A 14,750-nucleotide genomic window follows, 5' to 3' on the forward strand; every position below is an offset into this window, starting at 1 on the left:
TGGCCAATTCTAATTTGCCGCCATTTCATGCAGCCGAGATTCGTTACTTTCTACTGTAGGTACTTATATTTCGCGATATTAAACTATTCGAAAACTCCCACTAATCAATTTACTACTGGTGGCTAAACAAAACAACTTGCTGTTTACTACAACGAGAGTGTCAAAGAAACTTTTTTTGATTGGCGCGGCAAATTAAAATCTTTAAAAAACAAATGATTGTGCTTATCGGGTAGCTGTCAAATAACAGCATCAAACTTCTGCGAATAATGCGAGTCAAGTATTCGAAAACAGTGATTCAAAACGATGTTATCTTGCTTTATGAACTGGTCATGGAATTTCAATTTGTTACTAAAATTATTTTTATAAACTAAGTTTGAAATTACTGACTTAATAAAAATAATTTAAGTGATAATTAAATACGTCACGATTTAAAACATAATTAGCGACGAGTTGATGACCTTTCTTTCCTTTGTGTTGACGATTATTCAACGATGTTCTTTTAATTATTGCTACTAAAAAAGTCATCTAGATATTCCCCATGTAACAAAATGAATGTAAGTACTTTATTTTATTATATGTAATAATAAAAATATCCCGTTTGGTTTTCATTTTTTAGTTTTTGGTAGTTAATAAATAGTTTTAAAACAATAAATACTAGAGCTTAGCGTTTGAATAATTATTATCATACATCGAAATTACTTCTATGTTGTGGGGAAAGTGGACAGAAGTTGAACCGTAAGTATTTATTATCAATGAGTTACGTCGGTTTTAATATATCATTTTTTTCTGTTTTGATCAACAACATCACTTAGTACTTTCCGTGAATATGTAGTGTTATCTAGGTATATCCTTATGCCATACACCTATTTCAGAATAATCCAGTTGTTGTACTTGAGAGAACGAATATCTTTCCATGCCAAACATGCTCAAGGGCTTTCCTTCGTCAAAATGACATGGAAAAGCATGTAGCAAGATTTAACCATGTCAATCAGGATGAGCTTGTACGTATTGAACATTATTATTTATTTAAGTAGGTAAGTAGGTACTTACAAAATTTTGCCCGCGTCGTCGCCAGCGCGAACCTTTGGGCCTGTCATTGCAATTGCAATTTTGTTTTCTTTACCTACCTACTTTGCATGAAAAACACTCATGCAATATTTCGTGGCTCTATAGAGCCACATATGTATACATTATATAGACTTAATCATTAAGATATTGGAATTTTACATGTATAAATCCGATCCTGTGGAACTATTGGGATAAAAATTAGCCTACAATGTTATTCCAGAAGGTCTATCTACTAACATCTGGCATAATAAATCTTGTCCGTATTTGAATATATATTTTAATAAAAACTGTTGTTTTTATATTTTTTAGATTTTTTTATTCTCTTAATTGATACAGTACAGGGCAATGGTATAGCGCAGAGAGATCAAAGATGGCGGGTGACAGCCGAGTGACAGCTGTCAAAAAGACGTTTTAAGGAACGCTATAAATATTGTACAATCTTATCCAAAATGTTCAGCTGTTTTAGCTTGAAAGTGACAGATACAGCGGTATGTAGGTAGGTACACACACACACGCGTAAGTGAATTCAACGGAAGAAGCCTCCCTCACGGAGTATGTACCTAGGTGCTTCCGTGATCTCAAGCTTTCATTGTTTTATAGGTATTGATCGTTCAACTTTAGTACACTTATATTTTCATTGGCGATAGCGAGATAGCCTTTTCCCGCAGCTTCGCAATCGTAAACCATAGGTCTAGCTGTTTAATTGAATTTCCGGGATTTCGCAAATATTCTCACGGAAATCCCCAAATACTATAATTTTATCGTGGGTTTCTTAACAACGTTGAAAAAAAAATATTACGCTATTTTTCACGAGTAATATTTACCTCGACGTTTCGGCAACGTTACAGTTGCCGTGGTCACGAGTAGACTGAAGTGTGGGCTGTCAAGTCTGCCTAGCAGCGCGAGTTCTTCAAAAAAATAATAAAAAAAAAAATCTTCTTAAATATTACTCGTGTAAAAATAGCGTGATAAGTCCCGTTATGATATTTTGACTATGAGTGAGAATCACGAAAGTTTGAAACGTTATAAAAAAAAGATTTACTTACCTACTATAAGATTTTTTTCGTTGACTGTCTACTTGTGGTGTCACCCAGCCTACATTTGTGTACCTAGTTATACCTAATTCCAAGTCAATTTGACCAATAGAAATGGATCCAAATTAACTTACAACATTTGAAACCAAGAAATAAGGATGTTAAGAAATATAAAAGCTTGTAAAAACACTCGCGGCGCCATGTGCCTGATTAGTGGTTACAAATGTTTAAATTTTTACTTGAAATTCTAAGAAAAATGTCTTGACGACGGAGTGATCATATAAATAAGGGTTCCGTTTTCCCTTTAGAGGTATAGTCAAACAAACTGAATCACGTACGAGGATGGAACCTTTGTGCTACTAATGTCATAATGTATATATCAAACTTCTGCCTAAGAAATCATATCCACATTAATTATGATAAGGTTCCAACCTGGTACGCGATTCAGCTTCTTTGACTGTATACGGAAGTCCTGTAGACGTCAAGTGTAAAAATATGAACTTATTCAAAGTTTCAAAAAATAAGTACCACAGACTCTTATTCCGACGCAATAAGGCCGTTGTAACATATTTTTTGAGGGTTTCAAATAGATACTTATTTTTGCACTTGACTGTACCGTCTTTCCTATAAGTAAGGCAACACAGGGCCCGTGCCCTCACGGGGGCCCCGAAAGTCAGTCATATTCGCTTCATATTCGTTTAAAGTTTAAAGGGAATTGATTTCTTTGTTGCCGGTAACATTCGCAATTCGCTTTGGTGCACATTGCCCATCAAGGACCCTGTGTCGCACTCTAAGACGGCTTCATATGGAACCCTAAAAAACAACAGCACATTTCCGACATTTCATTTGCAGGAATTCAAACCTTCAATTGTGCGACCTTCATCTGGCAGTGATTATGAATCTAAAGATTTTGTTCTGCACAATGTATCTCGTGTCAAAGATGCCGAGTAAGAACTTATTATTTTTATTAAGTAGATAGATATTATAATAACGTGTAGTAGAGTTAAATAAAGAGGTGTACAAGTTCAATAGGTAGGTTAAAACAGAATACTTACTGAAATTTGGCACCTCTGGTCATTGTTGTATACTTTTACACTTATAGTGCAGGTGGTAGGACCCGGATTGCTACACCATCTTGCTAGCTAATCCTACCGTGAAGAAGCAGTGCTTGCACTGTTGTATTTCGGCGTGGAGAGTAAGACAGCCGGTGAAATTACTGGCACTTGAGGTATTCCATCTTAGGCCCTCTAGGTTGGCAACGCATCTGCAATTTGACGACCGATGGCTGTTTTGAGAATGACTGAAGTGAGGCCTTTCGAATCCCGGCGGGGCATATGTGTGAATAACAACGAATGTTTATTCCGAATCTTGGATGTCAATATGTATATATATAATTTCAATATATGCCATAGTACATTTTGCCAGTTTGACCTAGGTCAAATTGAAGTGTCCATGATATTTTATTAATTTATTATTATACCAAATGTTTGAGGGCGGTTGAATCATCATTGCTCGTTGCCATCCAGTGATAAATAAAATATTATATACTATATCTATTCCATGTGTAAATCGGTGGTCGATACTAATAAGAATCGCTGGATTTTAGTAATGTTGCCCTAAAGTATATATTTTAATTATTATAGCCAGATAAAGTTAGCACGGCGTGCCTCGCGGTGGCCCCCAACTCCGAAATTTGACGCGCTTCATCTTTGTAATTATGTGCAATAAAGTTATTGAGTATTTTTTTTTGCTAACTTAAGTTAGCACGGCGTGCCTCGCGGTGGCCCCCACTCCCGAAATTTGACGCGCTTCGTCTTTTTAATTGTGCAATAAAGTATTGAGTATTGAGTATTTTTTTGCTAACTTAAGTTAGCACGGCGTGCCCTCGCGGTGGCCCAACTCCCCGAAATTTGACGCGCTTCGTCTTTGTAATTATGTACAATAAAGTATTGAGTATTTTTTTTGCTAACATTAAGTTAGCATTGGCGTGCTTCGCGGTGGGCCCCACCCCGAAATTTGACGCGCTTTCGTTTGTAATTTTGAAATTAAAGTATGAGTATTGAATATTTTTTTTGCTAACTTAAGTTAGCGGTTCCTCGCGGTGGCCCCCAATCCCGAAAATTTGACGCGCTTCATCTCTTATTACTTTATGTGCAATAAATTATTGAGTATTGAGTATTTTTTTTGCTAACTTAAGTAAGCACGGCGTACTCTGCCCTAATCACGAAATTTGACGATCTTCACCTTTTTGCAATGGAAGAGAATCGCTCTGAAGCGATAAGGCCGCCTATTGCTTAGCTCAGAAAGTCTCTGTGTAAATACACTGTTTTCTGTACTGCTTGCTATGTGTTGACACCAACAAAGAATAAAGTAAATAAATAGTTATTGTTGTATTGTGTTCCATTGTGTTTGAATACAAAATATTAATGATGTGTTTTTTTGAAGAAAGTTTACATAAAGTCACAGCAGGCCATATAAAAATGATGGTTGGAAACTAACTTTATTATTCATTTAAACAAAGATATTACATTATTATGTAATTTCAAAATACATTAGTATTTACTGCTAACATACATGTAATAGAATAATATATTCACTGTGGTAAATGAGGGCTAAATCGTATTTTGTTCTCACTAGAATGGCGCACTGTGCGGTGCAAGGTTTTTAAGTATGGCTTTCAAATGTATTACGGGCGTAAAACAAAGTTTAGATTGAAATCATATTTAAAAATGTACCTGAAAATATCGAAATGGCCACATATTGCATTTGCAAGTCCCGTTTTGTTCGTAAATCATTTCCGAAAGACAAAAATTTAAAAAAAGACATTCATTGCGGAACGCTATTTGCTATAATTAATTTAGATATACAAAAATTTTACAAAATTTTTCTAATTATAAAATAACTGCTCAACCCAAAAACTATAGATTTGACATTTCGTAGACCTCACGCTACACTAGCGCTTCTAGCGGCGAATTCATTGCGATAGCCCTCAATTGTGTTTTAAAATTTTGTTTTTTTTTTATTGACTAGCATACATAAAGGAAAACACATTTCGGAAAACAAAAACATAAAGAGCCTGCTATCACAAGCTAGAACTGACTACAACAGCAAGCAAAATACAAATAATGCGTCGAAATCCGAAATAAAAGTTAAGAAGGAGAAACAAACGAAAGAAAAAGAATCCAAACAAATCTTAGTTAAAATCCCAATTGATCCGAAAATGATTGCACGATTAAAAACTGGTCACTTCATTAGCACGAAAGCAGACATCGTGCCAATTATTCCTAATTGTTCAGTAAAGCAGGAATTAAACGATAATCACAATAAAGAAACGCACTCCATTAAAGATGCTGATGCAAAATTGACATGTGGCCAATGTCCTAAATCTTTTAAAACCATAGTTGGCATAACTAATCATTTGCAAAGACATTTGAAACCAATTTACCAGTGCAGCCATTGCCCAAAGAAATTTCCTACAGCACAGAAAGTAAGTAATCATGTGTCACGCTCACATAAATGTAAGAGAGTGCAATGTCATGTATGTCAAAAAGAGTTAAAAAACATTACAAATTTAAAAATACATCTTCGGACGCATACCGGAGAGAGGCCATTTCCTTGCAAGCAATGCGGTAAAAGATTCACGCAAGCTGCTGCACTTTACACACATAATAAAATCCATTCGGGTATCAAGAAGCATATTTGCAGTTACTGCAACAAGGCTTTCACGGACTATCATAATATGAAGCAACATGAGATGACACATACTAATGAACGTCCCAACGTATGTAAATACTGCAACAAAGCCTTCTGCGACCCATCAGCTCTGAAACGACATATTCGCACTCATACAGGAAGCAAGATTTACCAGTGCCCGTTGTGCCCAATGAAATTTAGCGATGCAAGTGGCCTCATAGCCCATAAAAAGCGACATATTGGCAAAAAAGACTTTGCGTGTAAATTTTGTGGAAAGAAATTTTACTCCCGTTCCGAAAAATTTAGACATGAAACGGCGGTGCATACGGACATAAAAGATTTCGAATGCGAGTTGTGTAAAAGAAGGTTTGCAATAAAGGAATATCTAAGGTTGCATATCATTAATACCAAGCATTAATTTTTTTTAAGATTAATACTATAATTAATGTATATGTAAGTATCAGTGAGTAGGTACTTGATTTCGAATGATTGTTGTTGAATTAGGTCATAGGTATTTTAAATGAAAGAATAGGTTTTTTGTTTCATGGTTTTCCAAAGTTCCATTCAATTATTTTATTTACGTTTAACTACTGAAGTGAGTATTTTTTTGTTGTTAAAGTTTATCGAAAGTATGTTAATAATATTAAATGTTATCACAGAGTTAGCTTAGTTTTGTTATGTACTATTAAACGATTAAGTACTTAGTTAAGTGAAATAAATAGAAGCTCACAGGTTCGACACTCCTTTTGCTCAGATATTTTTAAAGAACTAATCAATAAAATAACATAATAAGTAAGAAACAAAAAAGCGAGTATTATTTTAATATATAAATTAAAAAAACAGGTCGAGTTGGACTCCCAAACAGTGCTGAAAATGTTGAAATAAAATATATTAAGTAGGTACCTATGTATAAGAATATACAAAGTTTTTTTTAAATCTTTTTACTAACATGTAATTACTCATTATTAACCGAACTGATAAAATATTATTCTATTCTATTTAAAATAAAACCACTTAAGCTTATTATAACAGTTAATTTTAATAATGAAGAAATTAATAACTAAAAGGAAGAAAATAAGTCTAGTGGTCTAGAACTCTGTCAAGAAGCTCATTTAAGGTTCAACAGTCGGGACCCATTACCAAGTTTTTTGAGCTGGTTACGATTTGAATGGGTCCCGACTGTTGAACCTTAAATGAGCTTCTTGACAGAGTTCTAGACCACTTGACTTATTTTCTTCCTTTTAGTTATTAAGGCAGTCGGGATTTTTGTTTATTTTTTTAATTTAAGGTTTTTTTTAATACTTTTTCATATTTCTGTGAATATAGTAGATTAAAAGTATTATAACCCATATATATTTAGAATGGGCTAATTAATAGCTTTCATTTGATTCACATATTGTTACAATACAAAATATATATTTTTATTCCTTCGCCATATTTTTTTTCGCAGACGCCATATTGAAATATTATATACCCTATGTCACTCCGACAGTTATGACGAATCCAATGATACCTCATATTATTATTATGTTACAATCCGTCCAGCCGTTTAGGCTGCAGCGAGGACCAAAGAAATGGACATACATACCCACATACATACATACTTACATACATACATACGCTTGAAAAACATAACCCTCCTTCGGGCATTCGGGTACAAAAAGGTCGCGGCTGGCTAGTGGTATGGCCTCTCAGACAGAATCTTGGGTTCCATTCCAACGCGCCCACACTTCTCAGTTTTTCGAAATGATGTGCGAAATTATTTGAAATTAGCTCGAGTGAGGGAAAACTTCCTTCAAAATTCCTCAAGTTAAAATGATGATTTTTCCGAAATAGTACAAAAAAAAATATCGACTTGAAATTTAATTTACCTATATAATACTTTGTGTAATTTGATTGTTCTTAAATGTGATAAAAATCGGCCCCTTAATCAGACCTAGTTCTCGTGGCTTGCGTAGTTTATGCTTACCTATAAGTACACACCTGTAATGACAATGACACACACTATGGGTAGCTATAGATTATTTGTCGGCACGGCAGCGCGGCGCCGCGCGTCGCCGCTCGATACGCACGGCGCGCGCGTACCGTGCGGCGTTCACCCCTCATTGCCCATATGCCGGCCCTCCAAATAACACCCTTGTAGCAATCCTGGTGAGCTACTTTATTAAAATTTGCTGGTAAAACGATTGAAAGTACGCTATAAACAGTTCGTCCACGCGTTCGAAACGATCGATAGGTAAGTTTTGTTTACTATCTACTTAGTCAATCATGTCATGTGCAAAAGCACAATATTCTTCATTTAAAATAGGCTATATTTACTTCATTTTCAATTGTAAAAAGTAAAGATTCGCGTTTCTATTTACCTTGTAACTTTTTCGTTTGACGTTTAACCCTCGTGTTGTTTTCCCGCGCTGTTCGACTTTTTAAAAAGTCATCGGTTTTCGTTTTTCAGCCAGTGCTTTTGAACAATGAATGAATTGGATTTAATAAAGGAGGTCGAGAAGAGGCCGATTTTATATGACAAGACGGTTAGCGGATTTAATAAAACTAAATTAAGGGACGACGCGTGGAAAGAAGTCCAAGAATCTCTTAATGTCTCAGGTAATTTTTAACTTTAACAAAAATATTTTTGGTGACTCTTATTTACTTTTCTTTCTAACCCTGAAACGTCTTCTGCTAACCTAACCTAGGTACAATAGCTTCACCTACGAGTAACTCAACCATGTATCCACGGATATCGGGGACATAATCTACCTTTATCGAGTTATTCGATCATTCTTGTAGGTCGATCTACACTACATCTTTCGGTCCGTGAACTGGGGGGGGGGGGGGCTAGGTACTCTGGAATTCGAAAATCAAAGTTCGTATCGTACCGTCCCTCTCACTCTCGTATTATATAGTGTAAGTGTCAGAAGGACCGAACGACACGAACTTCGATTTACGAATTTCATAGTAACCCCTCTGCCGTGCTGGTCCTATCTACTCTGGAACGGTTTTATGAGCGATTTTCCCAGCACACTGTCTTATTAATTTGTATAATGGGTACTTTTTTATATTTATTTTCACGCCAAAACGGCCATCACAGAAAAACCATACTCTTGTATTGTTTACAAAAGTCTTCGTAGAAATGCGCGATAAAGAGCACTAGCATCTGCTACATTAAAACATTGCTTCTGTTGTGATTTTAAAAATTCCAATTAGTCTAATTGTTTTGTCCACACTTTTTTTCGCACTCGTAAACAAAAGGGAAAAGCGGCCTTTACGTAAAAGCGCGAAAAAAATTTTTGCTCTCGTTTCAGTTAGGTACCTACCTACCTCAAAGCCGATTGGACGCTAGTACCTACATCAGTGTCGGATTTTTAATTCTTCCGCTGTTATTAACCCCCGACGTAAAAAGAGGGGTGTTATAAGTTTGACCGCTATGTGTGTCTGTATGTCTGTCTGTGGCACCGTAGCTCTTAAACGGGTGGACCGATTTGGATGCGGTTTTTTTTATTTGAAAGCAGGTTTTCTAGTGATGGTTCTTAGACATGTTTTATCAAAATCGGTTCAGCCGTTTTAAGATCATCAGCTCTTTTGTTCGCTGCGGTAGGAATCTTAGACGCATAATGGGTTTGAAACACCAATGTAACATGAAATAAAAAAACTTAAGTTATAAATTTAAAAAACCCCCAACACACAAAAAAACGCGCGGCCAAAAAAGACAACTAAGCGGGGACTATGCTGATTTCCCGCAAAATTAGCCTAAGTTAATTTAGTATAAGTACCTAGTAATATTTTTTTTTATCTAAGCGTCGTCGGTGTCGGGGGACCGCTAAGGTTAATACTTACAACATATGTACTTTAGTTTCCTGTTAACCTTAGCGGTCCCCCGACACCGACGACGCTTAGATATAAAAAATATTACTAGGTACTTATACTAAATTAACTTAGGCTAATTTTGCGGGAAATCAGCATAGTCCCCGCGGGATAGGGATAAACGAATTCTTCGCAGATGAAGTCGCGGGCAACAGCTAGGTAGTGCATAATTATTTTTTACTTTTTAGTTGTCTTTTTTGGCGGCGTTTTTTTATAATAGCCATCTGTCCACACAAGCAGAAGCAGAGTGCAAGAAGCGGTGGCGTTCGCTGCGCGACTCGTTCATCAAGTTACAACGCACGCACGGCGGCCGCACGCGCTGGCCGTACCACCAAGCCATGCGTTTTCTGCTGCCACATCTGGAGCCCAACCACGGCAGGTACATTGACAATTTTTTACTTTTATATTTTTATTCGAAAAATTCATCATCCCAGCCTATATACGTCCCACTGCTGGGCACAGGCCTCCTCTCAGAACAAGACGGCTTGGGCCATAGTTCCCACGCGGGCCCAGTGCGGATTTGGAACTTCACACACACCATTGAATTGCTTCGCAGGTTTGTGCAGGTTTCCTCACGATGTTTTCCTTCACCGCAAAGCTCGTGGTAAATTTCAAATGTAACTCCGCACATGAATTTCGAAAAACTCAGAGGTGCGAGCCGGGGTTTGAACCCACGACCCTCTGCTTGAGAGGCGATAGGTCAAACCACTAGGCCACCACGGCTTCTGCTTCTTCGAAAAATTACCATTATTAAAATAAATACTGGAAATGAGTACTATACATCCTCAATTAAAAGCACATAAGGACATCAAACATGCCACAGCAGCCAGATAGATATATACCTAGGTGTAGATTTTTTTTAATTAGTAATGTGGGCGGTCGGTGTTTTTGTAGAAGCCGGCGGCACCGGTATTTGTTTTCTATAATAGCTTTATAAAAAAATTAAAGGTTCTATTCACGCTAATAGACCTCTCACTAGTATAGGAGGTATGAGTAACTTACTGACTGACTGACTGACGGATAACGCTCAGCCGAAACCACTATGATTTGTTTGACAGTTTCTTGAGAAACACAGATGGCGATCTTACAAAACTCTCATGTGATAGCGCACTAGCAGAACTTCCTCGCAGGATAGGGATACTATTATTTGTTTATTTTTTATGGGCGCAGTCACGAAGTAAAGCTAGTTTTTACAACTGGTTAGTTTTGATTTTATTAACTTAAAGGGAACATTTAACAGGAAATTAAGTTAATTTCTCCAAGCCACTACAGTTTTAAAGATGAAAAATAAGATCATTAATTAATTAGGTATACGCAATAAAAGAGTGTAAAGGCTCTTAATTTATGACGCTTTTTACAGTTCGTTAGTAAAATGTTTTTAATTCGCACATATTTAGCAAAAAAAGGTTAAAAAAAAGTCAGTGTGAAAAAAAATGTTTGTTTGTTTATACTCTTTATTGTACAGAAAGGAAAAATAAAAAAAGTAGTGTTAAGTACAAAGGCGGACTTATCCCTGCAGGGATCTTTGCCAGTCAACCTTTGAGTAGTAGAGGAGCAATAAAAAAACAAGGATCGACAAATAGAGCAAAACATTTGAATACTTAAATATAAATGCATATGTATACCTCAAATACCTAACTATATACAATGAATATATAACACATATATAAAACATTAGTATACATACAAAATTAACTGTTTGAACAATTGTTTGTGAATATCATAGTGAATATTGCATTTTTTAAACGAGACAAAAACTAATTGTTACCTCGTTGAAGATGGAACACTGCACTACTTCATTGCAAGAGTGCAGAAAATCTAAAACAATCATTGCTTTTATGTCTTATTCCAGCACAACAAGAAAAGACGAAGACTCTGACACCGAGGAAGAGACTCGCCGTCCACAACAGTCTCTGCCCGATCTCTCCTTCCACGACAAATTCGATTATGACGACGACTCACAACCGGCCACCAAGAAAACCCGCCTCAACTCCTCAGAAGAAGAAACGCAAAGAACTGATCCCGATGAACTTTTCCTTTTGAGTTGCGCGCCCATTTTGAAACGGTTGAGTTCGAAACAAAACGCGGTCGCGCGTTTGAAAATTCAACAGGTTCTGTATGAGGCGGAGTTCGGAACCCATATGGAGCTACCGTACGTTACGCCGGCGAGCGAGTGCGGGTTCGAAAATATAGATGGCGCTATAGAATAATTTTTGAAATATATCGGTTAGGAAGCTAAAGCGTCCGCCACATTGCCGCTCCGATTTGACTTGAATTACAAAGCGCTCACAATGTCGAGTCAAATAGTTATTTGTCCAAACTCAGTTGGATCATTATTGGGTCAACAAAGAAAATCAATTTCTGACACTTTAATTCTCGTTACAAGACTCAATATTCAACTCATCGCTAGTCATTAGGTACATTATTTTTAGCTTCCGTTTTATTTATAGGGAAAAATATTTTATTGTAATTAAAAGCTATAAGTATTTATTAGTCACGCGCTACACCACACGCCTTGTATACTGTACATTATTATTAGGTCTATCTATAGAAGTTGAAAGACATGCCTGATAAAAATCACAGCTAGAAAATGTATTAGCTAATAATTTTACTAATAATTGTTTGAAGGACGTGTGGCAGAAGGAAAACCTCTGCCTGGGAAGTGGGACACTAAAGTAATAAAAAAACAAAGACTTTTTACACATAACTATTAAATCACGTGACTTCCAATTTGTACAAACACACGTACATATTTCATTACTTAATTAATATACTCTTTAATATTTACCCTGACGCTTTTTAATCAATTCAATTCAAAAAAACAAGCTTGCGTCCTTTGAGTGTCTAAAACATTCAGTCGAAAATACTGTTAAATTGTGATCATGACTTTTTTTTAACGGAGTGCCTGAATCATGTATTACCTGCTCGGGACTTTTTCGAAATAAATGTCATAACTATCATTGGGACCAAAGAGGAAAACGAGGATACGTTTTATGTCGGAACTTTTGTGATCCATTAAGTAGCTCGAAGGTGAATATCTCGTGAATATCTTTTTTTTTGCAAAACTAGTCTATGGTATGGTTAAGTATTATAGTACAATGTCACGATTAAGACATGTTTTACAGAATAACCGATAGCATAAATACAGTAGGTAATAAATAAATAATAGTTAATTATACTTCTTTCCTTAAATAATTCAAACGTATTTCTGTAATAAATGAGCTAGCTTCATTGGAATAAAGTAGTGGGCATGGCAACGCATGGCAAAATACAACAAAAAACCGGCCAAGAGCGTGTCGGACAGGCCCAAATAGGGTTCCGTAGGGACGTTCGATTTTCATGAAAATTTGCACTTTATAGTTGAATATTTCGCAAACAAATCACTGAATCGAAAAGTCATCTTTGAAAACCCCCAATTGGTTTTAAAAGACCTATCCAACGATACCCCACATTATAGGGTTGGATGGGAAAAAAAATCACCCCCACTCTACGTCTCTGGGAGGTAACATAAAAATTTTTTTTTAGAATTTTTTAATGTACCATTTTGTCGGCATACTTTACATATATATCCGTGCAAAATTACAGCTTTCTAGCATTGATAGTCCCTGAGTAAAGCCGCGGACGGACGGACAGACAGACAGACATGGCGAAACTATAAGGGTTCCGTTTTTGCCCTTTTGGCTCCGGAACTCTTAAAAGGGCTCCATATATCGGCACGCATACTTATTGAAAGTCCAAATGTAATGTTTGTCAGAACTCTCTTTTTCACTGAATCCAGTAATTGTTCAGAATTGTTATAAAACAAACCTAACCTAATCTAACCTAACCTATAGTTTTCTATAGAAAACCATTTAAAATTTTCAGAAAAATTTAAGGTTTCAGTGGGAAAAAAATTGCGACAAACGTTGATTCGAACAAAAATTACTGTAAGACTTTGGCGCTCCCAACAAAACGATATCCTTGTTATTTACGTATTGTTTTGCATTGCTTTATTACTTGTGCGGAAGAATTTAGTTCCGTTATTTGTATAATTTATAAGTAGGTAATTATAAAGCAACAATAAAGGACGAACGGAATTAAAAACCTTTCACTTTTAAAATCGTGTTCGAAGGACCATTCTGATTAAAAAACCGGCTTGAAGAATCAAGTCCTTAGTTTCGCTACTGGTGACATTTAAACTCAGTTATTTAGTTTTAACATCAGTTATGGATAAACCCTTGGATAAACCATATTACCTAAATAAAGATGTTACCTAGACAGGTAACACGTTTGGTGTCATTTAAAAGCTTTTGCGTCTATGACAGATGATTCAAGACACAAGCCTATACGGTACGGGCGCACCTCCGACTGCAGAACGGCGGACACAAGAACGACGGATGACTTCACCTTCACATGCTCTGATTCTTCTGCACACAAAGCGCGTTACAGACGTTTTTACCTAAGCCAGCATCCCAACAGGGGTGACCTTGCTTTTTGCCATCCTTGTAGACAGCAGTTGTAAACCTAATTATTTATTTAATTTATTTATTTATTCCAACATAAAATTACAGCATTACAGTAAACACCAATGCGCTGTAAAATTCAAATTATACATACAAAAAGACATAAAATACATAGAAAGCTAGGGATTTTTGAACGTCGTCTTCGTCGCTACCCTAAAACGACGGAACACCACACCCTCCGGCCAGAAGTCGGAGCGCAGGAACATCTGCTGGTGCTTGGCAGTCTAAATGAGCTGAAATTGTTAGCCCTTTGAGACTCGAGCGGGATGATGGACAGCTCTAGCTGGGCTCCTTGTAACCGGGCCTTTACTGCCTCGCGGACGTGCTCGAACACCTTCTCAGGCGTCGTCTTCTTGTCCAACCGAGACAGGTAGATGTCCACCCTCGGTACTGCAGCTTGAATACAGGACGACGCTGCAGGAACGGTCCCACGCTGATTGCGATTGCGCTTTAGACGGCGTTTCCGATTCACTACCGGAGTGAAGCCATCATCACGCGCAATAACTTTCGGCGCTGGTTGATCGGCGGCCGCAGGCTGCTCCTGCGTTGCCTTTGCAGAGTTTAGGGGGCGCGGGCGGCGCGGCGGGCGGCGAGA

General features: G+C 36.9%; 2 protein-coding genes across 5 annotated transcripts; both read left to right on the top strand.

The window, feature by feature from the left end:
- The first annotated feature begins 161 nt into the window (after nt 1–161).
- LOC141428530 (uncharacterized) lies at nt 162–6,456 on the top strand. 3 transcript variants are annotated; one of them, XM_074088524.1, is made up of 4 exons: nt 162–554; nt 873–1,001; nt 2,955–3,049; nt 5,133–6,456. In XM_074088524.1, exons 1-4 carry the CDS (start codon nt 549–551, stop codon nt 6,211–6,213), a joined length of 1,311 nt encoding a protein of 436 aa, XP_073944625.1. In that variant the 5' UTR covers nt 162–548; the 3' UTR covers nt 6,214–6,456. The 3 variants fall into 3 exon arrangements, 2 of the variants coding, with proteins under 2 accessions (XP_073944625.1, XP_073944626.1); XM_074088525.1 differs by lacking the exon at nt 2,955–3,049; XR_012451436.1 differs by lacking the exons at nt 162–554; nt 873–1,001 and adding an exon at nt 1,506–1,564.
- Nucleotides 6,457–7,844: 1,388 nt separating this feature from the next.
- LOC141428531 (uncharacterized) lies at nt 7,845–14,372 on the top strand. Of its 2 annotated transcripts, none has more exons than XM_074088526.1 (4): nt 7,845–8,031; nt 8,248–8,396; nt 9,891–10,032; nt 11,506–14,372. In XM_074088526.1, exons 2-4 carry the CDS (start codon nt 8,264–8,266, stop codon nt 11,861–11,863), a joined length of 633 nt encoding a protein of 210 aa, XP_073944627.1. In that variant the 5' UTR covers nt 7,845–8,031; nt 8,248–8,263; the 3' UTR covers nt 11,864–14,372. The 2 variants fall into 2 exon arrangements, with proteins under 2 accessions (XP_073944627.1, XP_073944628.1); XM_074088527.1 differs by having other exon boundaries at nt 9,894–10,032.
- The last annotated feature ends 378 nt before the right edge of the window (nt 14,373–14,750 follow it).

This window comes from Choristoneura fumiferana, chromosome 6, assembly GCF_025370935.1.
Source record: "Choristoneura fumiferana chromosome 6, NRCan_CFum_1, whole genome shotgun sequence".
Classification (NCBI taxonomy): Eukaryota; Metazoa; Arthropoda; class Insecta; order Lepidoptera; family Tortricidae; genus Choristoneura; species Choristoneura fumiferana.

Excerpts from the sequence above, each read along its gene's own strand:
- LOC141428530 (XM_074088524.1), top strand. Across the intron at positions 1,002-2,954 it reads ATGTCAATCAGGATGAGCTT|GAATTCAAACCTTCAATTGT; the intron begins GTACGTATTGAA and ends TTTCATTTGCAG. Across the intron at positions 3,050-5,132 it reads TCTCGTGTCAAAGATGCCGA|CATACATAAAGGAAAACACA; the intron begins GTAAGAACTTAT and ends TTTATTGACTAG.
- LOC141428531 (XM_074088526.1), top strand. The coding sequence starts at position 8,264 with ATGAATGAATTGGATTTAATAAAGGAGGTCGAGAAGAGGCCGATTTTA. Across the intron at positions 8,397-9,890 it reads AGAATCTCTTAATGTCTCAG|CAGAAGCAGAGTGCAAGAAG; the intron begins GTAATTTTTAAC and ends TGTCCACACAAG. Across the intron at positions 10,033-11,505 it reads CTGGAGCCCAACCACGGCAG|CACAACAAGAAAAGACGAAG; the intron begins GTACATTGACAA and ends GTCTTATTCCAG.